This window comes from Oryctolagus cuniculus, chromosome 7, assembly GCF_964237555.1.
Source record: "Oryctolagus cuniculus chromosome 7, mOryCun1.1, whole genome shotgun sequence".
NCBI classification, from domain to species: domain Eukaryota; kingdom Metazoa; phylum Chordata; class Mammalia; order Lagomorpha; family Leporidae; genus Oryctolagus; species Oryctolagus cuniculus.
The window spans coordinates 125724854-125751093 of record NC_091438.1 but is presented as its reverse complement, the minus strand read 5'-3'; the positions used below and the strand labels follow the sequence as shown (position 1 = coordinate 125751093).

General features: G+C 46.3%; 1 protein-coding gene across 1 annotated transcript in view; it reads left to right on the top strand.

Moving 5' to 3' along the window:
- The first annotated feature begins 663 nt into the window (after nt 1-663).
- Nucleotides 664-26240, top strand: part of CYP4X1 (cytochrome P450 family 4 subfamily X member 1) — a 54686-nt gene continuing 29109 nt past the window's right edge. The window contains exons 1-6 of the mRNA XM_002715659.5: nt 664-1468; nt 18402-18543; nt 19657-19701; nt 21030-21157; nt 22990-23117; nt 23212-23366. Coding sequence (XP_002715705.1) covers nt 1292-1468; nt 18402-18543; nt 19657-19701; nt 21030-21157; nt 22990-23117; nt 23212-23366 — 775 coding nt within the window. The 5' untranslated portion in view covers nt 664-1291. The remainder of the gene's footprint in view (nt 1469-18401; nt 18544-19656; nt 19702-21029; nt 21158-22989; nt 23118-23211; nt 23367-26240) is intronic.

Genomic DNA, 26240 nt, shown 5'->3' with positions numbered 1-26240 from the left:
TCTGGAATCTTTTTCATGGCATCTCCACCTGGACTCTAACTTCCAGATGGCCAACTTGGTGTCTCCTCCCTGGTCCCCCATGAGATGCAAGTGCATCCTGGGAAGGTAGGCAGATTAGGTCGACAAGTCAAGGGATAAAAGTACAACGCAGGGCTGGCAAAAATTCCAGCTCACCTATGTCTACCTAACTCCCTTCCTCGAGTCCCTACGTCAGTTTCAGTAGTAGTCACAGTTACAGGTGGACCCTGAGTGAGCCTGTGCCCATTAGGTCAGAGTGAAGAACCCAGGAGTGAAAAAGACACAAATACATTGAAAAGAGGGATTCTTGCAGAATAGGAGGTCTGTATTTCTGAATGAAAGGCACTTCAACAACAGTTTAGGAAGCAAGTGAGACATCTGATATTTCTAGAACCCTGAGTGGATAAAGGAAGATAATATCTGGTGGTTGAGGAAGGTATTTTAAAAGTAATTATCTGGTTGCTCCTTTAATTACTGTGCAACAAACCAAATCTACGCGGGTCAGCTGCGTTGCTACGTTTTGCCACTCTCTGTGCTTTTGAGGTTGTTTCTCTCTCTTCTATCCAGAGCTGGCTTCAGGGACCAGGAACCTGAGCAGTCACAAAGGACCTTGGACTCAGAGGGGCACAGGCTTGGCTTTATGAACTGCTGTCATTAGTAACATTGTAATCCCCTGGGGATCCATAGATGAGGCAGCAGGCCCTGACTGCATCTGTGTGGTGGAAATACTACCCACCTCCTCCCGGCCCCGCGCTCAGCGCCACTGCCTGCCGCTACCACCCGCCACGCCACGGGGCAGCTTGGAATAGGCTGGGGCCGGCGCCGGCCCCGCTGCACATCAGGGCGAGAGAGCCTGGAAGGCGTTTTCCAGCGCACTAAATGGTTGTCAGCTTGTAATACCTGCTCATCCCCAGCCCTGTGCCTTTTAATAGAATTCCGGAGTGGGGAAGACGGCTTTTGTGTGTATTACTTTGTGACAGCCTGACCATTATGTTGGAATCTAAACCGAGCTGCCCGGGTGATTGAGAGGTGTCACACCGATACTCCCACGACGCCAGAGGGTGTAGGAGGGCCGGCTGAAAGCCAGCGCGCGGCCGGGAGCGCGCGGTTGCCTCCTCTCCCGGGCCGGGGCCGCCCTGCCCAGCGCTCGCGCCCCGGCCGCCCCGCAGCCAGGAGCTTCCCGGAGGCCCAGGCAGGCGGCGCAGCGGGCGATCCCCGAGCGCCCGCAGCGGAAAAGGCACACCATCCCCGGCTCCCGGAGGCTGCGGCGGCGATGGAGGCCTCCTGGCTCGAGACGCGCTGGGTGCGGTCCTTGTACCTGGCCTTCGTGTTCTGCCTGGCTCTGGGGCTGCTGCAGGCCATCAAGCTCCACCTGCGGAGACAGCGGCTGCAGCGGGACCTGCGCTCCTTCCCCGCGCCCCCGGCACACTGGTTTCACGGGCACCAGCAGGTAGATGAAGGGGGTGGGCGGCGGGCAGAGGGGTGGCCACCTCCTGCCGTGTCTCCGGACCCTCGGTCCTGCCCTGCAGCGGCTCGCAGCATCTCTCCAGGGCTCTTTGTCGCAGGGCTACAGGGAAATGTCACTCACCGGAGAGGAAGTTGTGGGGGTGGACATGGGCGGTTTAATAGCCTGGATGTTGACAAAGCCCAGGTCTGGCTCTAATTGACTCTTCCAGGCTCTTGGAGGTCAAAAGCCTGCCATGTGTATTGCTTTAAAATCGTGTGTTTTTCTAAATAATGCTTTTTAATTGCAGGAAATATGTTAAATTGGACGTGATAGTTGGCACCCTTAGTCTATTTTAACTGGAGAAAATTAACTTAAGATTCTTGTGAAGTAGGGGGCAGCCCCAGCTAATATTGGATTGAAATGTATAAAGCAGGATGAAGAGACCGTTACCATTTGGTATCTCCGTTCTTTAAATCCACAGCCACTTGGATGCATTATTTTATTCATATAAGCCGCTTTGAATGGTAATTATGTGGTAGGTGCTAGGATTGCGAGAGACAATGGGTCCCTGCCTTCCAGAAGCCCAAGGCAGGTGCAGACATTGACCACAAAGAGAAAACGAAAACTACAGGGTAAGGGGTGCTTCTGAGAGGGACACGGGAGCCTTGGAGGATCCCTAAGGGACCACAGCAAGTCTGCAGGGCTGAGCGGAATCCCAAGGATGGGTGGTGTAGGGCAGGTGCTTCCATCCCAGCCCCACCCCCACCCCAGCTCCACCCCACCCCCACCCCTGGCTTCCTGGTCCTTCCTCCAAAGAGTAACCACTTTCAACTCTTTTATATGTTTCTTCTGGTATGTAAATCCTTACTTGTAAAATGATGTTACTGTACTGTATTTATTAATTAATCATTACATTAATTTAATTTAATTGATCATTAAATTAATGATTAATTAATAAATTAGATTAATAGTTAATTTATTAATTATTTATTGATTTTAGACATCTATGAACTTCTTTGTGACAGGCAATCATATTTAAACATCATCTCCCACTGTCCCAGTGTAGTCACATTATAACTTTTTTGATTAAACAGAAAAACAAGTATTTAATTTAATTTTATTATGTAAATTGAACTTATTGCTGATCTAAAGAGTCCTCTTTGATTTTGTTCCTTTTCTTACAGAACTTCTCCGCATCCCATGGTGGTAGCTTCCTCCTTTTCTCATCTGTGTAGTTTTTTCAATACTTATCACACATTTTTCCAAATGCTTTTAAGAGGAAATAAGACAACAACCAGATACCCAAAAGGGGGGGTGCTTTCAGGCAGAGGCTTTCTGAGAAATACCACAGCTGCACCTCAGTCAGCTGCAGCGATTCAGGTGCCTCAAGTATGCCTTTGGGTGACAGTTATGAAAGCAGGCTGCAATTAAACCCACCAGTGCTGTGCCAGTTAAGGTATAGTGCTGATGAACCTGTAAACACTAAAACACCTGGGTTCAAGGCTCAGTCTTAGGAAGCAATTCCACTAGCCCCATTGATGTTAATAAACTGCTCTGATCCTCCACTCAACTCTGGTGCTTGTTTAAACTAAGGGAATTTCCCCAGTTCAGTTTCCCATAACATTTTTTTATAAGATTTACTTTATTTATTTGAAAGACAGTGTTACAGAGAGAGGTAGAGAGAGAGAGAGAGAGGTCTTCAATCAGCTGGTTCACTCCCCAGATGGCCACAATGGCCAGAGCTGCGCCAATCTGAAGCCAGGAGCCAGGAGCCAGGAGCTTCTTCCAGGTCTCCTACATGGGTGCAGGGGCGCAAGGACTTGGGCCATCTTCTACTGCTTTCCCAGGCCATAGCAGAGAGCTGGATTGGAAGAGGAGCAGCTGGGATTAGAACCAGTACCCATATGGGATGTTGGCACTTCAGGTCAGGGCTTTAACCCGCTGCGCCACAGCGCCAACCCCTCCCATAACAATTTAGTAGATCTGTCAAATACGTCTCCAACATATTTCTAAGTACTCAAACATACCAAATGACCTATCAGTACCTATATTTTTCCAGAGGCATTTCTCCCATGGACCTCTGTCCCTGTTCCAATCTGGACTGGTTGCTTTTCAGGCCCAGTACACAGATGCTGTTTTAGGCAATCCCGTTGATGCTACCCTGTGTCAGATCTCCTGTCTCCTGGAAACTATTCCATGTTGTCTCTGATTTATTGTATCATTTTTAGGAATAGTTTCTTGGGAGTGAGTGAAAGAATGTTAGGTGAAGTTTTTGAGTTCTTGAATGGCTAAAAATGCCTTCATTCTAATTGCAAACAAGAATGACAGTTTGGCTGGGTATAGAAGTGTGCTTTGGAAACATTTTACTCTCAAAACTTTGAAAACTTTGTTTCATTATCTCTAATTTTCAGGACAGCTGCTGAAAATTCTGATGCTTCTGGTTTGTTTTTGTTTCCTTTTAATTGTATATAAGTGAAATGTACAGCAGGATGTTTTGATGTACTTATCTTGACACACATCAAGGTAGTGAAATCACCCTTCACAATCACATTAATTAGCATAAAAATCACCTCAGGTAACTACCCTTCTTTTTCCTCTTTCTTTTTGTTGTGGTGAGAGCAACTAAAAGAAACTTTCGTGGAAAATGGCCAATATGCAATGCCACCGGCCACTGTCTGGCTCCTTTGGCCAAACATCGGACTGCTCTGCAACCCCCTCTCCAGAGCACTGAACAGGGGGAAGTGTTGTCAACATCCCCTGGACAATCATCTTCCAATCCCTTGGTCTATCTGGGATGACCTCGAAGGCCTGAGTCTTGCTTCTCTCCTCTGCCTCCGCCCTGTCTCAGTTGAGCAGACCTCTCCTCTCACAGGGACAAAGATACCCAACTCCAGAAAAAAGTTTCTTGAAACCCAGGAGATGAAATGCTTAATTACAGAGCCAACAATATTTCAAATAAAAGACATAGAAATCCACAAATTTCACTCACTCACTCAGTCTCAACTGACCAATTTTTGTCCTGCTTGATCTCTAGTAGGCATTTGGTGGATTTTCTCTCTTTTCCTCAGAGTCTTGAGAAGTCTCATCTAATCCATAAAGCAATCAGAAACCTGTTATTCAGAACACTTGTTGGAAGGCACCTAGAGAATTTTACAAAGCTGCCTTTCCTTGGCCTCAGGCCTGTAATAGGAAGGGCAGAATATGTGATTCCAGACCAACTGGAAACTCCATTTTATACCTACCATACCCCAGGTGACCCAAGGCTCAGCCATGGCTGAGGAAGATATGGGAGCTCCCAGGCTGTGGGCTGTTTTCAAGATAACATCTGTGACTATTCCAGGACTCAGCCTTTGGTGTCTTCCATTCTGATTCTTTTTTTAAAATATATTTTATTTTATTTATTTATTTATTTATTTATGTGAGAGGTAGAATTACAGACAGTGAAGGGGAGAGACACAGAGAAAGATTTTTTTTTTTTTTTTGACAGGCAGAGTAAGACAGTGAGAGAGAGAGACAGAGTGAAAGGTCTTCCTTTTCCATTGGTTCACCCCCCAAATGGCCGCCATGCCACGCCCAGCACACTGCACCGATCCGAAGCTAGCAGCCAGGTGCTTCCTCCTGGTCTCCCATGCGGGTGCAGGGCCCAAGCACTTGGGCCATCCTCCACTGCCTTCCTGGGCCACAGTAGAGAGCTAGACTGGAAGAGGAGCAACCAGGACAGAACCAGTGCCCCAACCGGGACTAGGACCCGGGTGCTGGTGCTGCAGGCAGAGGATTAGCCTAGTGAGCCACAGTGCCGGCCCCATTCTGATTCTTAATCCTTAGTCCTCTTCACCAGTCCTACCTGTCTGACTCTAATTCTTGTGATGTGACCTTTTCCTCTCACTCTCTCTGGCTACTTTAAGGGATTCACTTTGCCTTGTGAAGTTTAGTTACGTTGTGCCGAGGTATGGTGCTTTGTTCATTGTGTCTGACAGTGGCTGGACTGCCTTTGCAATCTGGAATTTCATTTTCAATTCTGATACTTTTTGAAAATTGTTGTCCTAGTTCAGGTTTCCCAAGAATAAGATCCTGGGACAAGGAATCGGGGGCACACACTTTATTTTGAAGATGTGTCGCGAGCACCTGCTGTCACGCAGCTCGACAGGGCTTAAGGGCAATGTGTAAGAGCCTGAGGAAGACAGGAACACAAGGACACAAGACGGCCTTTACAATGAAAGACTTTACTGCTCACACACCAGGGATTTTATCACATTGTTATCAATAGGCTCATTAAGGTCAGTACACTTATCAGTATCCATGTTAACATACTCTTCAGTATCAATGTACTTATCACTGTCAGTTTTCCTATTATAACAATACTTAACTACTAGCACTTGACTCAACTACTAACACTTAACAATGTAACTCAACTATTATAACACTATTCCATTAACGGCAATACTAAAGAATTACTGGAACTAAATCTCAACACTAATACCACTAATATCAACATCAATAATACTACTTGAGCTTATTCATTAATCCACAGATCACAGTATACAGTGTTAAAGTAACTTTGAGGGCTACCCAATTATAATAGTATATGTACAGCAAGGTATGTATCATTACCTTAATCATAGGATCAAAGCATATTCATATTACATTACACATGGCTAATGTCATTTATAAAGGCTGCATTTTTCAAGGATCACATCACGGTCACAAAAAAGAGTCAGTGTTCAAGGTCCAGAGCCCAACGTCTCAGCAGAGACAGATCTCAGATCAGTCACTTATAGGCAGGGAGTTGTGGGATGGCTGTCACTCTGGGCAGTGGGCTTGGAGTTCCCAGGCAGATGGCAAGGCAAGGAGTTGGAGGTCCCCTGCTGAGAGGCGTGGTCCAGCTCTGCGGTCAGGCCTGGCAGCAGGCTGATAAGGGGTCCAGGTGAGGTGGGGAGGTGGCATCTCTGCTGGAGTTTTGATCCCATAGTCACCTTGTGTCACTTAGAAGGGGGCCAGCGAGCTGGCTCTGCAGCTCCAAGTGCGAGGAGATCCAGAGGTTCACACACACGGGGCCCTTGATCCGTTGTTGGCTTGTGCTGTTATAGATCCATCTGCAATGGGCTGCCTCTTCATTTCTGGACGTGTGGAGATCCAGAGGTTCACACACACCGGGCCATGATCCTCGAGAGGATGGAGAGCCGTGGAAAAGGCTTTCCTTTTATCCTTGTCACTCTGAAGAGGGAGTCTCCAGTAGAGGTCTGGGTGTCACCAATCAGTTGTACTCCCTCTCAGAGTTTCCCAGGTGCCACCAATCCAATGCCTAGGACAGGGTGCCTCCAGCTCATTCTCAGGGTGCATCCAATCACTATGCAAGTAGGAAGGTGACTCGAGGTTATCATCCATAGCACACACATTATCAGACTTCCCAGGTGCTGGAGACCAGCTCCAGCCAGTTCAGGGGCCCCAAGGTGTGAGAGGTGTCGGCGCATGAAGAAATGAGAGACACTCACAGCAAGGCTGATGGCATGGCTCTGGCTTTTGAGCACCAGACTTTATTTTTATATTATAAGCCACACAATGATTTTTTCTTCTTACAATGAAAATCCTGTTGTCCATTTTTTCTAATTACAATTTTTTTTATTTTCAAGGGCATACTCAGAGCATGGGTTACAATCACAGACAGGTGCAAGATAACAGGCTACCCACACAAGCCAAGGCCTCGAGTGCTGCTGAACTATGCAGAAATTGGCTACATAAGCTAGAATAGTACCTTCCTAATCTAATCTTTACTAGAAACCCCAAGTTCAAAGCAGACCCTTTTTATATTTTATTTTATTTAATGAACATAAATTTCCAAAGTACAGCTTATGGATTACAATAGCTCCCCCCAGCCCGTAACTTCCTTCCCACCCACAACACTCCCCTCTCCCACTCCCTCTCCCCTTCCCTTCACATCAAGATTAATTTTCAATTATCTTTATATACAGAAGATCAATTTAACATATATTAAGTAAAGATTTCAACAGTTTGCACCCACACAGAAACACAAAGTATAAAATACTATTTGAGTACTAGTTATAGCATTAATTAAACACCTAAGAGTAATTGTGTATTAATTACAGAGTTCAACCAATAATTTTAAGTAGGACATAAAAAATACTAAAAGGGTAAAGTATTAAGTTATTTTTTTCTTTTTCTTTTTTTGTTTGTTATATAGTTATTTTTTTATTTAATAAATGTGAATTTACAAAGTGCAACTTTTGTATTGTTGTGGCTTCCCCCCCAACCTCCCTCCCTCCTGTGGCCCTCCCCTCTCCCACTCCCTCTCCCATCCCACCCTTCATTGAGTTTCATTTTCAATTACCTTCATATACTGAAGATCAACTTAGTATATACTAAGCAAGGATTTCAACAGGCTGCACTCACACAACCGCACAAGGTATAGGGTATTGTTCGACTAGTAGTGTTGTTTTTAAGTTTCATAGTAAAACACATTAAGGACAGAGATCCTACGTGGGAAGCATGTACCCAGTGACTCCCGTTGTTGATTTAACAATTGGCACTCTTATTTATGACGTCAGCAATCACCCAAGACTCTTGCTATGAGCTGTCTAGGCTATGGAAGCCCCTTGAGTTCACCAACTCTGAACTTGTTTAGTCAAGGCCGTATCACAGTGGAGGTTCCTTCCTGCCTTCAGAGAAAGGCGCCTCTCTCCTTGATGGCCTGTTCCTTCTGCTGGGGTCTTGTTCACCAGGATCTTTCATTTAGATTGTTTTTTGCCACCGTGTCATGGCTTCCATGCCCAAAGCAGACCCTTTTTAAAATGTATCCCCTCTTTGCAATTTTTCTGTAATTCTTTAATTTCTTTATTGCACTTATTTAAAGGCTTACTTAGATATATTCTACAGTTTTGACATCCTAACCATTGTAGTACTTGTAGCATATAGTGAATTAAAGCTTTATTAGCATCTATCTTTATTCTAGTGGGAAGTATATACCAGAAAGCCTGTTGCCTTTTAATTCTTTTCTACAAACAGCTCAACCTTGCATAAGGCATTAACCCTTTCTTCTACACTAACATTCTGCTTGATTAAAATTCTACAAGGCAATGGACATTTTGGAGGTTATGAGACTAAGTGCTCTTCCGTAAAATTAGGAATACAGCAATCATTAGCAGGCCCACCAGGAAGCTCCAGCTTGCTTATGCAGAGTGTAGTTCCCATCAAACCTAAAACCACCAAGAGGACCACAGCTGTCCTCCTCATGCCTTGCTGAGACAGACCTTCTGCTGTGACCTTGTCAGCCAGCTGAAGTTGCCTTGGCCTCGTCACCCAGGGATGTCTGTTCAGTCTGATGAGGAGCATCCTTCTTGGCAAGCACTGAGCTTGACATAAGTGATGTCATCAGTCTCTGGCTTAGCATGAGTGACTCCATTTTTCTTTACTTTCACTTTGTGGATAGCGGTAGTTTTTGACTCTAGGCATCTCTGTGGAGTTTCCACAGTTCACCTCCTTCTGCTGGTCAGGTAAGCAGTGATCTGTGACTCTATTTTTGGGACTCCTGTGAGATTCCCCACAAGATGACAGCAGAGAACTTTGATAGAGGGTGGAGCAGGTGGGATAGGTAGGGGAGGGTTGTCCTCAATCTTATCTCACCCTATGGATAACTGGAGATTAATCCCACTGGGAAAGCCAGTGTCTATACTTCAGAATCATCTTGCCTGAAGTATAAGGGAATGGGGACAATTTTACACCAATTCCTTTCAGTCTCCTGTTGAAGACAGATTCTGGATGCTGTTAAATCCCCAGCACTGTAGGCTAGCATCATCGATGCAGCAACACAGGCTACAATGGCCAGGAAAAGCCCTCAGGTTAAGAATGTAGGTGAAGGGGCCCACGCTGTGATGCAGCAGGTTAATGCCCTGGCCTAAAGTGCCAGCATCCCATATGGGCGCCGTTGGAGACTCGGTTGCTCCACTTCCAAACCAGCTCTGCTATGGCCTGGGAAAGCAGTAGAAGATGGCCCAAGTCCTTGGCCCCTGACCCCTGTGGGAGACCTGGAAGAAGCTTCTGGCTCCTGGCTCCTGGCTTTGGATCCGTGCAGCTCCAGCCATTGTGGCCAATTGGGGAGTGAACCATGGGATGGAAGTCCTCTCTCTCTCTCTCTCTCTCTCTCTCTCTCTCTCCCTCTCTCTCTCTCTCTCCTCTCTTTGTGTAACTCTGACTTTCTAATAAATTTATTTTATTAATAAATCTAAAAAAAAAAGAATATAGGTGAAGGTACTTCATGCCTTGTTGTATGGCTGATTATTATTCCATTGTATGGATATATCATTTTATTTATCAGCTGATGGACATTTGGATTATTTCTACTTTTTAACTATTTACATGAACAAGTTTTGTGTGGGCATTAGTTTTTATTTCTCTTAGGTGTGCATACTTAGTGGGAGTTATTTGGTGAAATGGTAACTCCATGCCTAACTCTTTAGGGGAGCTTCCAGACTGTTTTCCAAAACGGCTGCACTATATTACATTCTCCACAGTAACATATGAGGGGTCTAGTTTCTCCAGCTTCTTGTCAATACTGGTTACTTTGGGTCTCTTTGATTATAGCCACTCTAGTGAGGATGAAATGGAATCTCACCATGGTTTTGATTTGCATTTCCATGACTATTAGTGATGTTGAGCATTTTTCCATTTACCAATTGGCTGTTTGTATGTCTTCCTTTGGGAAATGTCTGTTTATATATACTGTCTATTTTGAATTGGATTATACATTTTTACATTTTATTTCAGAATATCTTTAAAGTTAGTAAACAATTATGAAGTAGTACAAAGAGTTCCCATATACCCTACCCTCACCTTTCCTTGTTGTTATCATCTTACGTTACTATTACATATTTGTCACAATCTATAAACCACATCCATCTTCCCCTATTTTCAGTATCTCATGTTAGTATGATATATTTATCACAGTTGATGAACTGTACTCAGCTTTCCATACTTTTTTTTATCAAAATTCCAACTACCCCCCCCAAACTTCCCAGTCTCTAGTAATTGACATCCTGTGTTCAGATTGAGTTTTGTTTTGTTTTTCAGCTCCCACACATGATAGAAAATGTGCAGTATTTGTCTTTCTATGTCTGGTTTATTTCACTCAACTGATCTCCAGTTCCATCCATTTTGCTACCATGGTGACATTGATGGCTCATATGATAATTCTATTTCTAGATTTTTAAAAATATTTATTTATTTATTTATTTATTGGAAAGGCAGAGTGACAGAGGAAGATAAAGAGAGAGAAACATAGATACATAGATCTCCCATCCACTGGTTCACTCCCCAAGTAGCTGCTAGGGCCAAGGCTGGGCCAGGCTAAAGCCAGGAGTCAAGAACTCCATCCGCGTCTCCATGTGTGTGGCAGAGGCCTAAGCACTTGGGCCATCATTTGCCTTCCCAGACACATTAGCAGGAGGCTGAATTAGAAACAGAGCAGCCAGAACTCAAATTGGTGCTTTGATGTGGGATGTCAATGTTGCAAGCACTGGCTTAACCTGTTGCACCACAATGCTGTCCCTTATATCTAGATTTTTAAGAAGTATTTATACTCTCTTCCATGGTGACTCTATTAATTTATATTCCTGCCAACAGTGTATAAGACTTCTCCTTTCTCCACATCCTCACCAGCATTTGTTACTTTCTGTCTTTTTTATAATATCCACTCTGTCAACAGTCAGGTGATATCTCATTATGATGTTGATTTGCATTTCATTGAAGGCTAGTGATATTGAGCATTTTTTCATATATTTATTGGCCATTTCCATTTTTTTCTTTTGAGAAGTTTCTATTCAGGTCCTTTGCCTATTTCTTTTTTTTTTTTTTTTTTTTTTTTTTGACAGGCAGAGTGGACAGTGAGAGAGAGAGACAGAGAGAAAGGTCTTCCTTTGCCGTTGGTTCACCCTCCAATGGCCGCCGCGGCCGGCGCGCTGCGGCCGGCGCACCGCGCTGATCCGATGGCAGGAGCCAGGAGCCAGGTGCTTTTCCTGGTCTCCCATGGGGTGCAGGGCCCAAGCACCTGGGCCATCCTCCACTGCACTCCCTGGCCACAGCAGAGGGCTGGCCTGGAAGAGGGGCAACCGGGACAGAATCCGGCACCCCGACCGGGACTAGAACCCGGTGTGCCGGCGCCGCTAGGTGGAGGATTAGCCTAGTGAGCTGCGGCGCCGGCTTCCTTTGCCTATTTCTTAATTGGATTGGCTGTGCTTTTGCTGTTCCTGATCAATTCAGGACATTAGTCTTTTGTCAGCTAGTAGCTTCCAGATATTTGATGTACAAATATTTGCTTGTATTTCCTGTGCTTGTGGGGTATGACTTAGAAAATCCTTGCCCATTCCAACGTCCTCAACTGTTTTCACTGTGATTTCCTCTGATAGTTTCAAAGATTCGGGTCTCGTATTACATCTTTAATTCATTTTAATTGATTTTTGTATATGGTGATGGGTAGGAGTTTAGCTTCATTCCTTTGCATGTGAATATCTGATTTTCCGAGCACCATTTATTAAAAAGACTTTTCTGTTTCCAGTACATGCTCTTAGCAACTTTACCAAGATAGATTGGCTGTTGGTGTGTAGATTTACTTCTAGGGTCTCTATTCTTTTTCATTTGTCTATGAATCTATTTTTATGCAAACATCATTGCTGTTTTAATTACTGTAGCTTTTTTTTTTTTTATAGGCAGAGTTAGACAGTGAGAGAGAGACAGAGAGAAAGGTCTTCCTTTTCCATTGGTTCACCCCCCAAATGGCCACTACAGCCAGCATGCTGTGGCCGGCGTGCTACACCAATCCGAAGCCAGAACAGGTACTTCCTACTGGTCTCCCATGCAGGTGCAGGGCCCAAGCACTTGGGCCATCCTCCACTGTCTTCTCAGGCTATAGCAGAGAGCTGGACTGGAAGAGGAGCACCGGGACAGAATCTGGCGCCCCAATTGGGACTGGAACCCAGTGTGCTGGCGCCGCAGGAGGAGGGTTAGCCGAGTGAGCCACAGCACTGGCCAGCTTTATAATATATTTTAAAATCAGATAATGTAATGCCTCCTGCTTTGCTTTTTTTTTCCCTCAAAATTGCTTCAAAAATTCAGAGTTTTTGGGGATTCCACACAAATCTTCTTTTTTTTAAACAGAGTGGACAGTGAGAGAGAGAGACACACAGAGAGAAAGGTCTTCCTTTGCCGTTGGTTCACCCTCCAATGGCCGCCGCAGCTGGTGCGCTGCGGCCAGTGCACCGTGCTGATCCAAAGGCAGGAGCCAGGTGCTTTTCCTGGTCTCCCATGGGGTGCAGGGCCTAAGCACCTGGGCCATCCTCCACTGCACTCCTGGGCCACAGCAGAGAGCTGGCCTGGAAGAGGGGCAACCGGGACAGAATCCGGTGCCCCGACCGGGACTAGAACCCGGAGTGCCGGCGCCGCTAGGCGGAGGATTAGCCTATTGAGCCGTGGCGCCGGCCACAAATCTTTTTTAGAGTTCATTTATTTATTTGAAAGAATTACACAGAGATAGAAGGAGTGGCAGAAAGAGAGGTCTCCCATCTGCTTGTTCACTCCCCAGATGGCCACAACAGCTGGAGCTGCACCGATCTGAAGCCAGGATCCAAAAGCTTCCTCCAGGTCTTCCCATGTGGGTGCAGGGGCCCAAGGACTTGGGCCATCTTCTACTGGTTTCCCAGGCCATAGCAGAGAGCTGGATTGGAAGTGGAGCAGCTGGGACTCGAACTGGTGCTCATATGGGATACCAGCACTGCATGTAGCAGCTATACCCACTATGCCACACTGCTGGCCCCCTCCACACAATTTTTAATAGTTTTTTTTTAACTTCTGTAGAAATTGTCATTATAATTTGATAGGAATTGTATTGAACTTGCAAACAGCTTTCAGGAGTATGAACATTTTAAGGATATTGATTCTTCTAGTCCATGAACATGGGATGCCTTTTAATTTCTTTCATCAATGATTTATAATTTTCATTATACAAATATTTCACTTTTTGCTTAAATCTATTCCTATATGTTGTATTTGGAGGGCTATTGAAAGTGGAATTGCTTTCTTGATTTCTCTTTTTAACATTTTTTTGAAGATTTATTTATGTATTTGAAAATCAGAGTTATATATAGAGAGAAGGAGAGGCATAGAAAGAGAGAGAGAGGTCTTCCATCCACTGGTTCACTCCCCAATTGGCTGCAACAGCCAGAGCTGAGCTGATCTGAAGCCAGGAGCCAGGAGCTTCTTCCAGGTCTCCCATGCAGGTGCAGGGGCCAAAGGACTTAGGCCATCTTCTACTGCTTTCCCAGGCCATAGCAGAGAGCTGGATTGGAAGTGGAGCAGCCGGGACTCGAACTGGTGCCCTTATGGAATGCCAGCACTGCAGGTGGCAGCTTTACCCACTATGCCACAGCACTGGCCCCTTGTGATTTCTTTCACAGATGATTCACCATTGGTGTACAATGATGCTACTTTTTGGACATTGACTATGTCCTGCAGCTTTCTTGAATGTATTAGTTCTAACAGCTTTTTGGTGGTGTCTTTGGGATTTTCTGAATATTAGATCACATCATAAGCAAACTGTGACAACATCGCTTCCTCCTTTCCAACTTGGATGTCCTTTATTTTTTTCTTTCACCTAATTTCTCTACCTAGGAGTTCTAGTATTATGTCAATTAGAAGTGCTGAAAGTGGGCAGCCTTGTCGTTCCAGTCTTAGAAGGAAAACCTCCAGCTTTTCCCCCATTAAATATGATGTTATCTGTTGGCTTCTTATATGCTGCCTTTATCATGTTGAGGTACATTCCTTTTATAACTAATTCAGTAAGAGTTTTAATCATGAATGGATGTTGAATTCTGTCAAATGCCTTTTTTTCATCTATGGAGATGATCATATGATTTTTTTTTGTTCTTCATATTACCACATTAATTGACTTGCATATATATGTTGAGCCATTATTTCATCCCACTTGATCATGGTGAATGATCTTTTTAAAGTGATTTTGGATTCAGTTTCTTGGTATTTTGATGAGCATCTTTGCACTTATGCTTATCATAGATATTAACTGATGGTTTTCTTCTTTTGTTGTATCCTTGTCTGGATAGGAAGTAGAGGAGCTGGGATTTGAACCAGCACATATATGGGATACAAACAGCATGTATATGGGATACCAGCATCACAGATGACAATTTAAGCTGATGCACCACACTATTGGCCCCCTACTATTGATGCCTTCTATTACATTTTTAATTTCACTTTCAGCAGAGGGATTTCTGCTTGATTTTTGTTTAATTAATTCCATCTGTCTACCAAATTTATTACAATATTGAATCATTTCTCTGTGCTCTTTTGAATGATGTTGAATTTCCTTAAAACAGCTATTTGGAAATCTTCATCAGATAATTTGGAAATTTCAATCCCTAGACAGCTGGTTTCTAGAACCTTATTTTGCTTTAGGTGAGTTCATGTTTCCCTGGAAGTTCCTGGTATTTGTTGCTATACAACATCATCTGGGCACTGAAGACTAAGCTATGGTAATTGGGCTTCATTTATGTATGTCCTTCTAGAAACTCAAGCAATCTGGTCATTTTCTCTGAGCCTGTAGATATGTCCCCTGTCTCGGCCCTAAATAGCACCCTAAGCTGCAATTGCCCCAGATCCACTGTTGTATTTTTACTGATTCAATCTTAAATTTTTCCCAAATTTTCAGTTTATATATTGTCCAGCATAAACTGGGAAAGTGCTTAAAAGGGAGTAGTTCATCCTATGAGCCTCTTCCTGGTCCAGACACCTTGTCCTGTGTCCACAAAGGCCATGATGCCAGATCACATCTTGAGCCCTCAGCCCAGCAGCACTAGAGCAGCCTGGAGGTAGCAACAAAGCTCACTCTGCTTTGGTCTGTCTGCTGCCGAGGCAGGTGCATTGCCCACCACACCTGTCATCCGCTTGTGTTGTTGGCTGGGTATAAGACTGCCCAACTAGAATTACAGAACGCTGAGGGATACTGAAGAAGATCCAGAGGCCCTGCCTGCAGTCAGTGGCCTGAGAACATGGACCATTGGGATCTGCCCAGGGCTTGGTTTTGCCAGCCTGGGACTGATTTCCAAAACAGTCCTATGATTGCTTGCATTCTAACCAAGATTGTAAGAAGGTTGGTTGCAGGCAACCTTTTAGCTACTTAGGCAAGTCCTAGGTTGGTCATACGTGGGACTCACAGTCACCAGGCCCTGTGCAATCTTGGGGTGCACTCCAGCCTAAAGAGAGCCTGTCCATTAGGGTGCAGGTCTCTTTCTGATCGAGAGAAAGTGCACAGGCACCTGCCTTGAGATGGAAATCATTAGACTCTTCCCAGTGTTGGGCTTTACCAGCCTAGCACTGAGTCCCAAGACACGGTCCTCTGGCCCCTTCTGTCTGCCTGGGCTGGAGAAGAGTAATAAAATCAGTCTTTTCATTGCACCTGGGTCCCGCAGTCACCGCTGTCTACAGAGTCACCTGGCTTGTACACAATGCCCACAAGAGACCAGCAGTGACCATGCTAAATAAGTGTGACCCCCTGGAGCACAAGGGGCAAATCTAGAGGCTTAGTCTGGAAGCTATGCACTGTGCAGGTCTAGATGTGAGCACAGGCCAGGGGCTAGAGGTCTTTGGGCTTTATCAGGTGGTGGTTCTCAGTGCAGTAGGTTGGGATCTGAGCTCCAAGGAATTATCCTGTTTCCTCTCCTGGCCTCTCTGCATGGCTGGAGTTTGGTCTTGTGCTGGTGACTCGGGGAAGGGTAGCAAAAGTCACCTGGTTGGGGAGACTCCAAATATTCACTCCACAGAAACGGGCCAGGGGCCGGGGTGGGCAGGGAGCTTAGTCCAGCTGTGTTTCCACAGTGGGTCTGGCACTGGGATTCAGTGAGCGCTGTCTCTATGTGGTAGGGGCACCACAGGCAACTCCTTCATTCTTGCTCTCTTCAGTGGACTTTCCCTTTGATCACAAGACACCATGGTCTGTCACTTGGCCTCTGTAGCTCCTGACAGGGGCAGCATATCGCTTGCTCACAGTGGTGTCTTTGCAGGGAGGGGGTCACTGGAGCTGCTTACCCAGCCACCATCTTGGTTCTATCTCAGTTTTATAAACAACTCTGTCCTAAGAACTACCTCTGGGCTGGCGCCGCGGCTCAATAGGCTAATCCTCCACCTGTGGCGCTGTTACCCCAGGTTCTAGTCCTGGTTGGGGTGCTGGATTCTGTCCCGGTTGCCCCTCTTCCAGGCCAGCTCTCTGCTGTGGCCCGGGAGTGCAGTGGAGGATGGCCCAAGTGCTTGGGCCCTGCACCCACATGGGAGACCAGGAGAAGCACCTGGCTCCTGCCATCGGATCAGCGCAGTGTGCCGGCTGCAGCGCGCCAGCCACGGCGGCCATTGAGGGGTGAAGCAACGGAAAAAGGAAGACCTTTCTCTCTCTCTCTCTCACTGTCCACTCTGCCTGTCAAAAAAAAAAAAAAAAAAAAGCCTACCTCTGGAGGGCACACCCCCAATGAGCTAAGGGCCTCCCATCTCCCAAACACCGTAATTGAAGCCAGTTTCCAATCTCTTAGTATCATTAGCTTATGACTTACAGGTTTCTATATGAGTTCAGAAGCCAAATTATGTTCAAACCAGAGCAGCTAGGAATGACCACTCTCGGTCATCACTGGGCACTTGTCACTGGCTTTATTGTGAGAACATCAGCAGCATTTCAGAAACCACAGTGCAAGTGTCTTGATCTGCTAGAGACCCTGTACTCTCTGGAGAACCCTGCATGGACTAGAGTTCATGGTGGGAATAGAGGAATTGAAAGTCTGTGTTCTCCTTCTCTGGCACAGTCCTGCCACCAGTGTGGGCAGGCACACCCAAACATACACAGTGGCTCCCACATCATCCAAGAATCACATCAGTGATTTCAAGAGATCTTGGCAATGAGCCATTGGTAAACTGCTTATAAAAGAAGAAAGGTCTTCTCTGGAGGTAGTATTTGCACTCTGACGTCTAAGGATCAGAAACTGAGAGTTGTGTATCTGAGTTTACTTCAAGCTTCACACACCTTCAAAATGGGTTTTCCACTGCTGTAGGAAAAAGGAATTGGATTTGCCTTATGGATACAACTAGCATTTTTTTAAGTTTTATTTTATTTATTTGAAAGACATAATTACAGAGAGAGAGAGGTCTTCTATCTACTGGTTCACTCCCCAAATGGCCACAGTGGCCAGAGCTGGGCCAATCTGAAGCCAGGAACATGGAGCTTCTGCTGGTTCTCCCACACAGGTGCAGCAGCCCAAGCATTTGCGCCATCCTCTACTGCTTTCTCAGGCCATAGCAGAGAGCTAGATGAGAAATGGAGCAGCCGGGACTTGAACGGTGCCCGTATGGGATGCCAGCACTGCAGGTGGCAGTTTTACCCACTGCACCACAGCACCAGCCCCAAAGAAATGGCAAGTTTTTAGAGAGAAGCATTCCCTCCTAGGTCTTAAGAATCACTGATCAATAAATGGAGTAGCAGGGAGAAGGAATGGTAAGCTGGTTGCTGGGTTGTGCTCAGGATGCCAACAGCGGCTTCCCACACAGCCAAGTGCTCAGCCTTCAGACTCCACTTCCAGTAAGTGTGTGAAGTTGGCAGGTGAGGCAGAGAGGGTTGGGAGAACTGACGTTGAGAGTGACTTGGCCCTGCGGGGACAACAGATATTTACACTGGAGGATATGTGCACTGACCTTGTCCGGAAAATGATGCCCTGACATTCGAAATCCCAGAGCAAACTTGTTCACCCACTTCCAGACCAGGGGCCAGGGCTCGTCTGCCCGTGGGACCCTAGGCGGGCCTTCCACCCGGCACGCGGCTGTGAGCGGGGACGAGGCCCACCTGGCAGGTTCTCTGATTCCCTTTACTTTTTCTTCACCGCAGTTTCTTCAGGACGAGAACATGGAGCAGCTGGAAGAGTTCATGGACAAGTACCCTTGTGCTTTCCCTTGCTGGGTGGGGCCCTTCCAGGCTTGTCTCTTTATCTATGACCCAGAGTATGCAGAGACGGTTCTGAGCAGGACAGGTAAGCAAAGGGGCCAGTATCCAAGACCTGGTCTTCCCGGGAGTGACGTGCACACAACTTGTAGGCAGGATCCAGTCGCAAAGGCTTGTCTTAGGCCTGCAAGAGACCCTGGGGCAAGTATGGGGAGGGTTTCCTTTCCACGAGGAGGTGGTTCCCATCTTCTCCCACCCCCCAGCGTATATTAAAGCCCAGCTGGCATTTCCACACCGGCCCAGGGCTTCCTTTGCCTTGGTTTGTGACTTCAGTGTCAGCAACACCCCCTCACTCCGTGCCCTCTGTTGAGCACAAGTCTTCAGGGGACAGCAGAAGGAGCCCTGCCTCCCCAGAGCCAGATAGATCTGAATGCTGGATTATTCATTCATCACTCTAACCTTTCGATTGTAACCCAGGTTTTGTTTTTGCTTTTCTGCGTATTTTCTTTCAATGACATTTCCTTTAGGATGTGAGTCAGCGACCTCCCCAGCCCAGTCCTTTCTCAAGGCTCCCACTGTGAATTATTCCCTAACACAAAACTAAAACATCCAGTGTTTGCTTGGTCAACTTTGCAAAACGGAGGTCTCATGCTCTTAATCTTCTTTCCGGCACCATTGCACTCGTGCCACTAATTAAACCTAACAAAAGATGCAGGCTTTCCCTTGGTGCCTCCATGTTTCCCAGTGCCCTCAACCTGATTGCTCAGGAGTCTGCCTCCTAAGGACAGGAACTGTGACCCACCTCCATGTTAGAATGAGAAGGACTCCAACAGGCATTTGTGCCTTCTTCTCTGCTCTCTGCCAGCCCCTGACCTAATAATTAATCTGCCTTCCAAGACAGGTGCACATTATCCCGATGCCTACTCTAGGAACTTTGCAACCCTCAGGCGATCTCTGGTCCTGCTGGAGGAAGTGTGGACCAGGGAAGAGTTGAGGTTCGTGTAGCCATCTGCCTCCCGGGCTTGCTGTTTTCCAGCACCTGGCCCAGATTTGCGGTCTCTCCTGGGGGTGTGAACACTGGGCTCCATGAGCCCACGCTTTGTGCTGGGTGCAGGCGCGTGAAGAAGCCCTTTCCCAACCTCAGCTGCTGACTTGCACTCCGTCTAATGCCACCTGTTGTTTCTTCTGCTTGACTCTGCAGATCCCAAGTCCCAGTACCTGTCCAAGTTCATGACTCCATGTCTTGGTACGTATGTGTAAATGAGAGGTGTAACCCACTGCCCCTGGGAACCCCCTTCCCATAATGGAGCATGCCAAAGAAACTCAAGTCTGCATTCATTTCATTAGGAGCAAGGTACGGCTGTCCCAAAAGTTACGGGAGCGGGAAAGGAGGCTCAGAGCAGCCTTAAGCCAACTCGAGTTCCTGGAAAGCTTCCCCGTCCGTTTCTCTCCCCCAAAGTCTCGTTCTCAAGGCAGCTTATCTGTGAGTCTGTCCTCCTCCTTCCAAATGACAGCCTCACTCCCTCTTTCTTTTTTTACCCTTCCTTCTCTCTTGTTGTCTTGGATCTTTTCCTTTCTTTTTGGGGTTCTGTTATTTCTGTAGGCGAAAGAGAATAATCTTGTTCTACAGGACAGTTGGCAATGCACTATGAGCAAATAAATTAAACTCCTCAGTCACATAGTTGGGATTTATGTCAGACAAGAAGGGAATTAAATGAAAGAATATGGGTGTTGGATTCAGAGCCACTTGAATTTCAATCCTGCCCATCCCAGGAGACAGTTGAATGTGATCTTGGAAAAGTCATTCTCTCTCTCTCTCTCTCTCTCTGAGTTTCCTCATCTTTGAAAATTAAGATGAGCGTCCCATATCTAGGCCATGGTGAGGATTAAGAGAAACACCTGTTTCAGCACTTGCTGTAGGATCCGGCATTGTACCAGCACCAGACCACACATCGCGAGCCTGGCGCGTCATAAGCACACAGAAGAGTATAGTGTCAGTTGTGTGTTAATAAACTGCAAAGTCCTTTAAAATCAGATTTTTAATGACCACTCTTATACTAGAAGGATTGTACCGCATTAGCCATGTTTCCACTTTGTGCCATTCACAGAGCAGGACTCAAGGAGGGGCTCTCTGGGGGGACTCTAATTCCTTGGGCACCCACATTCACGGCAGGGTTAGTGGGACAGTTTGAAGTGGACAGGCGATGAACGTTTGTTGTATTTTGACTGTGAGCTAGGGAGCACTGGCACCTTATGTATACACCTTCATGTACTCTGCATAGCACCAGTGAAGCAGGCACTTATTACCGTATTTCGTTGTTGAGACAACCAAGCCTCAGAAGGGTAAGTACCTCACCCGATTATGATGTGGTAGTACTTGGTGGTTTCAGTACTGGCACTCTCATCACTCACACTTGGAAACTCACTCTGCAAGAGTAGAAACAGCCGTCCCAATATGTGAGCACCGCGCTGCTGTCTGCAACTCACAGCCGTCCGTGCTGTCTGTGTCCTCATCGCTCCTTCTTCATCTACCTAATAAAATGGCAAGAGGTTTTGTGCCTTCTGTTTCTCAAGGAAGAGGACTCGGGAACCTAGATGGGCCCACGTGGTTCCAGCATCGCCGCCTTCTGACTCCGGGCTTCCACTCTAACATCCTGAAAACCTACGTTGCGGTGATGGCTCGCTCTGTGAACACCATGCTGGTAAGTGACCGTACAAGACGCGTGTTTAACAGACAGTGAAAATCAAACATCAATGTATAGAAATTAATCAGTGTAGAAGTAGCCACTGGACAATACGTGTCTATTGTATACTCCTTTGCTACATTCTTGGAGTGATTTAAAAAAGATTTATTTTTAATATGTTTTGAGATACTCTGGCAGTAAACCAGAAAGTGGTGTAAATGACAGGTAAAGAGCCTAGGAAAAGCCACTGCAGCTTCGGAACCCAAAGGACACTAACCTTACCAGGAAGCGTAAGCTGGGCTTGAGCATGTAGGTAATACAGATTCTAGCCAGAGTGAGTCGGCATGAAGACAGCTCCGGAGGCTGGAATGGATTTGCCCAGGGAGCATGAAGGGCCAAGCGGAGGGTGCATGTCCGAATGAGAGGGGCAGATGTGGGCTTCCCTGGAAGGGCAGGGGGGTGCTGTGCAGGAATCACCCTGTCACAGTCCCTGATTTGTAAATTGACTCTGTTCCAAATCTCTGTGTGTACAAAGATTTTAATTCTAAAATTGTATGTATCTTAAAAGCAGACAAATACTTCATTGATAGTTCCACTGTAAGCACTTCAAGCACCACAGAATAAACCCAAAGTTCCCCCTCCTCTGAGAAACGCGTGCCTGCTCCTAGAGGAAGCACTGTCACCTGCCCCCGGGTTGGGTTCTCAGTCAAGTTCACGAAAGCAAGTTTAACCGGAAGTCTACCAGGATTGTGGTGAAAATATCTGTGTGGGTTCTGGAGGTTGAGACCTAGAGAGCAGGAAGTAGAGGCTGCAGAGGGGGGCAAGCATCTTCCTCCAGGTCTGGTGCTGTTCAGTGTTCAACACAACCTAAAATCGGCCAGGGATGGGTTTCAGTTTTATCTGCATTTCCAGGAGCCGTGCCTGATTCCCAGCCTCACATTTCCCGAGAGCCTCTCACAGTCCCTTTCCTGCCGAAGGGTCTGGGGTGCCTCAAGATACCCTTGCTTGCCCTTCTTCTAAATTCACCATTTGGACCCCCATAAAACTTAGCTAAAGCAGATGCAAGTCACTGGACTGGACAACTGACACTTAGGCCAAAGTTTGTAAAACCCCCTTTGCTTTTTATTTGTGGTCTCCAAGTCCTCAACAGCTAGCTTAGCACCCATAGGTGCTCAACAAATGTAGCTTGAACTGAGCTGAAACATGCCAATTTATTTTGATTTTTACAGAAAGTACAGTGTATTTGTACAATGGCAAGTACATTTCAACTGGGGACCTTGCAATGGTTTTTTTAAAAGTAAAGCAAAGCATTTCAGGCCACGTGGCTAGGTCTCTTTTTGTGAGGACGTTAAGTGGACACAGTGTGCCCTGCTGGGAGCCAACTCCCTACAGCCGCTTCTTTTCCCAGCTTCTCTGTCTCCTAAAAATGAATCTAAAGTGTTTTCTTTTTTTATTGTCCCAAGTTTGAGTGTGGTTATAGTGGTTGAGAGTAGTGGTGTGTAGCTAGCAATTTGGGGATTGAAAATGGAGGACGTCCTGGAGAGACCTGTTGTAATTTTAGGCCTTGAATCAGAGATGGTGGGTTCTAATGGACAGGGTGATGGTAATGCCCGAAGGCCACAATCCTGAACTCAGCCGTCTACGAGATCTGCAATTTGCTGCATGCTCTTTGTCGTTCAGCTGAGCACATGAACGAGGTAGGCACACAGCTGACTAACCTGACCTTCAGTTAGCGTGGGGTCAAGCTTGTCTCCCTTGGATCCTGAGTGCAGGGTCAGGGAGGAGTCCTCACCACAAGGAAGACTGTTGATGGTGTTGATGATGATGTTGACTTTGACCTTCTGTGCCAGGGTAAGTGGGAGAAGATTGGCGGTGCTCAGGACACAGCCGTGGAGGTCCATGAGCACATCAACTTGATGGCCCTGGACATAATCATGAAATGTGCTTTTAGCAAGGAGACCAACTGCCAGACAAACAGGTCAGTGACCAGAAAGCAAAAAAATAAAAAATTTGTTCAATATTATCTAGGTCATTTGTTAACACACTGTCCCACCTTTCTCTTTCTCTTCTAGCACCCATGATCCTTATGTAAAAGCAATGTTTGAACTGGACAAAATCCTATCTCACCGTTTCTACAACTGCTTGCATCACCATGACATAATTTTCAAATTCAGCCCTCAGGGCTATCACTTCCAGAAGTTGAGCCAAGTGCTGCGTCAGTACACAGGTATTTCTTGGGTGTGGTTGGGTATGGGTTGTCCAAGTCCACACCCTGTCCTGATGGTCTTGTGTCTATCAAGGAGGATAAGCCTCATGATGAAAACTGAAAAAACTTCTGTTGGTTTTGGTACTGCTATTTGCTCCTCTGAGAGACGGAGAGAAAGACAGAGATGGAGCACTCATATACAGGTTCACTCCCCAGACATCTGCACTGGGTTGGAGTAGGGTGTTGGGATGCAAAGCCAGAAGCTGGACATTCAGCCCAAGCCCCCAACAGGGGTGGCAGGAGCCCAGCTGCTGGAGTCTTCACCACAGAATCCTAGCGTTCACATTACCAGGAAGCTGGGCTCAGGAGCCAGAGCCAAGCATCAAACCAGGACTCACGCCCATGCGGGGTACAGGCATCCTAACCAGTGTTCTAACTGCCTTGACTGCCAAGTAAAGCACTTGACACAGAATTTTTCATTTATTTACTTGAGAGACAGACTGAGTAACAGAGAGAGAGAGAGAGAATCTTCAATCTGCTGCCTACCTCTCCAAATGCCACAACAAGTCAGGTCTGGGCCAGGCTGAGTCCAGGTCTCCCATGTCAGTGTCAGGGACCCAGGTTCAGGAGCCATCACCTGATGCTTCCCGGAGTGCACATTGGCGGGAAGTGGAAAGAGGGAACAGATCTGGGCTCAAACCCAGGCCCTGTGATATGGGACTCTGTTATCCAAACCGGCGTCCTAACCACTAGCCCAAAAACCCACTCCCACCCCAGAATTCTTGTTCTTAGAGAAGTTTTTGTGTAGATGCTGCTCAAATGAAGCACAATTTGAATCCCTTATGAGATTTCGCTACATTATAGTAGCAGTTAGTTTTTCTATATATTATTATTTATAAGCATTATTAATATAAATATGTCAGGTGAGCATATAGGATTTTTGCATCATCATAGCTTTTGCATCATGATTTCAGTAATAATGACAAACCCAAAATGTACAACATAGGAAAGAATAGGGATACAGAGTAAACTTGGACATGAATTCAAAAGGTTAACTCAAAAATAGTTTTGCAAGGCCGGCACCGCGGCTCAATAGGCTAATCCTCTGCCTGCAGCGCCAGCACCTCTGGTTCTAGTCCCAGTCGGGGCACCGGATTCTGTCCTGGTTGCTCCTCTTCCAGGCCAGCTCTCTGCTGTGGCCAGGGAGTGCAGTGGAGGATGGCCCAAGTGCTTGGGCCCTGCACCCCATGGGAGACCAGGAGAAGCACCTGGCTCCTGCCTTCGGATCAGCGCGGTGTGCCAGCCGTAGCACGCCGGCCGCGGTGGCCATTGGAGGGTGAACCAACAGCAAAGGAAGAACTTTCTCTCTGTCTCTCTCTCACTGTCCACTCTGCCTGTTAAAAAAAAAAAAATAGCTTTGCGAAGCATAAGTGCAAAAATTGAAATAGAGTAAGCTTTCTTAGCAACTCAACATTGCTTTTCATTAATACTATAATAGCAAATACTTAGTAAACAATTAATTAATTCATATCAACTCTACCACCTACTAGCAATATCTTTTGACAAATTACTGCGTTGCCTCAGTGTCATCTGCAAAATGGGGCTAGAAAAGAACCTATCTTATAGGCTTGTGTGACAATGACTATGCCAATAGAATCGTGAGTCATTAAATGACAGAATATATTCTGAGAAATGTATCATTAGGCAGTTTCATTGGTGTGCAATACATGCACTTACAAAAACCTACTAGCAGGTGTAGACACACTATATATTATACCTAATAAAATATAGTAGTCCATTTTTGACAGTAACATCATTATGACTGTATTTGAAAAGCACTTTGAGAAGTATCTGGCACTGAAAAACATTAAAGTGCAAGGGTTCTTCTGGGGCCAGCACTGTGGCTCACTTGGTTAATCCTCCGCCTGCGGTGCTGGCATCCCATATGGGCACCGGGTTCTAGTCCCGGTTGCTCCTCTTCCAGTCCAGCTCTTTGCTGTGGCCCGGGAGGGCAGTGGGGGATGGCCCAAGCTTGGGCCCCTGCACCCACATGGGAGACCAGGAGGAATCACCCTGCTCCTGGCTTCAGATCAGTGCAGTGCTGGCCATAGCAGCCATTTGGGGAGTAAACCAATGGAAGGAAGACCTTTCTCTCTCTTTCTCTCTGTCTCTCTCTCTCACTGTCTATGACTCCACCTGTCCAAAAAAAAAAAAAAAAAGTGCAAGGGGTCTTCAAAATGTTCATGGACAGTGCACATTATGAAATAACTATGGATGTATTTCCATTTTTTGGCAATGAATTAAAACTAATGGAGCCACCAGATGCCCCAGCATCACGCACATACTTGCTGGGATGTCTTGCTGGGATGGACCTGGTCTGGTGTGTGTCACCACCAGCTTTATGTGAGTCTGGTGTGCATCCCCATGACTTCACAGGACCTCATGGTTGTGAGACCCAGGTGGGACCCAGCAGAGCTACAGCCCGGGTGGCCAGGGTCTGCCTTTACCACTCCTCCCCAAAAAGTGGACTGACAGCACAGAACCACAGGACTGTGCTAGTTAAATCCAACACCGAGCAGATTTGTAAGGTCCTTGCTCACATGTCAGGACCTGCAAATGGAGCCTCTGGACCCTCCCTAGGGCCAAGCAGAATCCTGTGGTGCCAGTTGATCATGCTTATATTCCAGCCAGCTTCACTTGTGAGTCTACCTCAAAAGCAGACAGCCAAAAAGTATGGGCTTTGATACCTCATGCTGTAATGGTCTTGAGCTGTGGGCCTCAGGGGCGATGCAGTTTGTAGTCGTTTTGGCCACAGGACTAGGAATCTTGGCCTAGCCTCGCCCCAGCAAGGGATTTGCAGGTGCAGACTTTTCTGTCATAGATAATTCCCCAGTT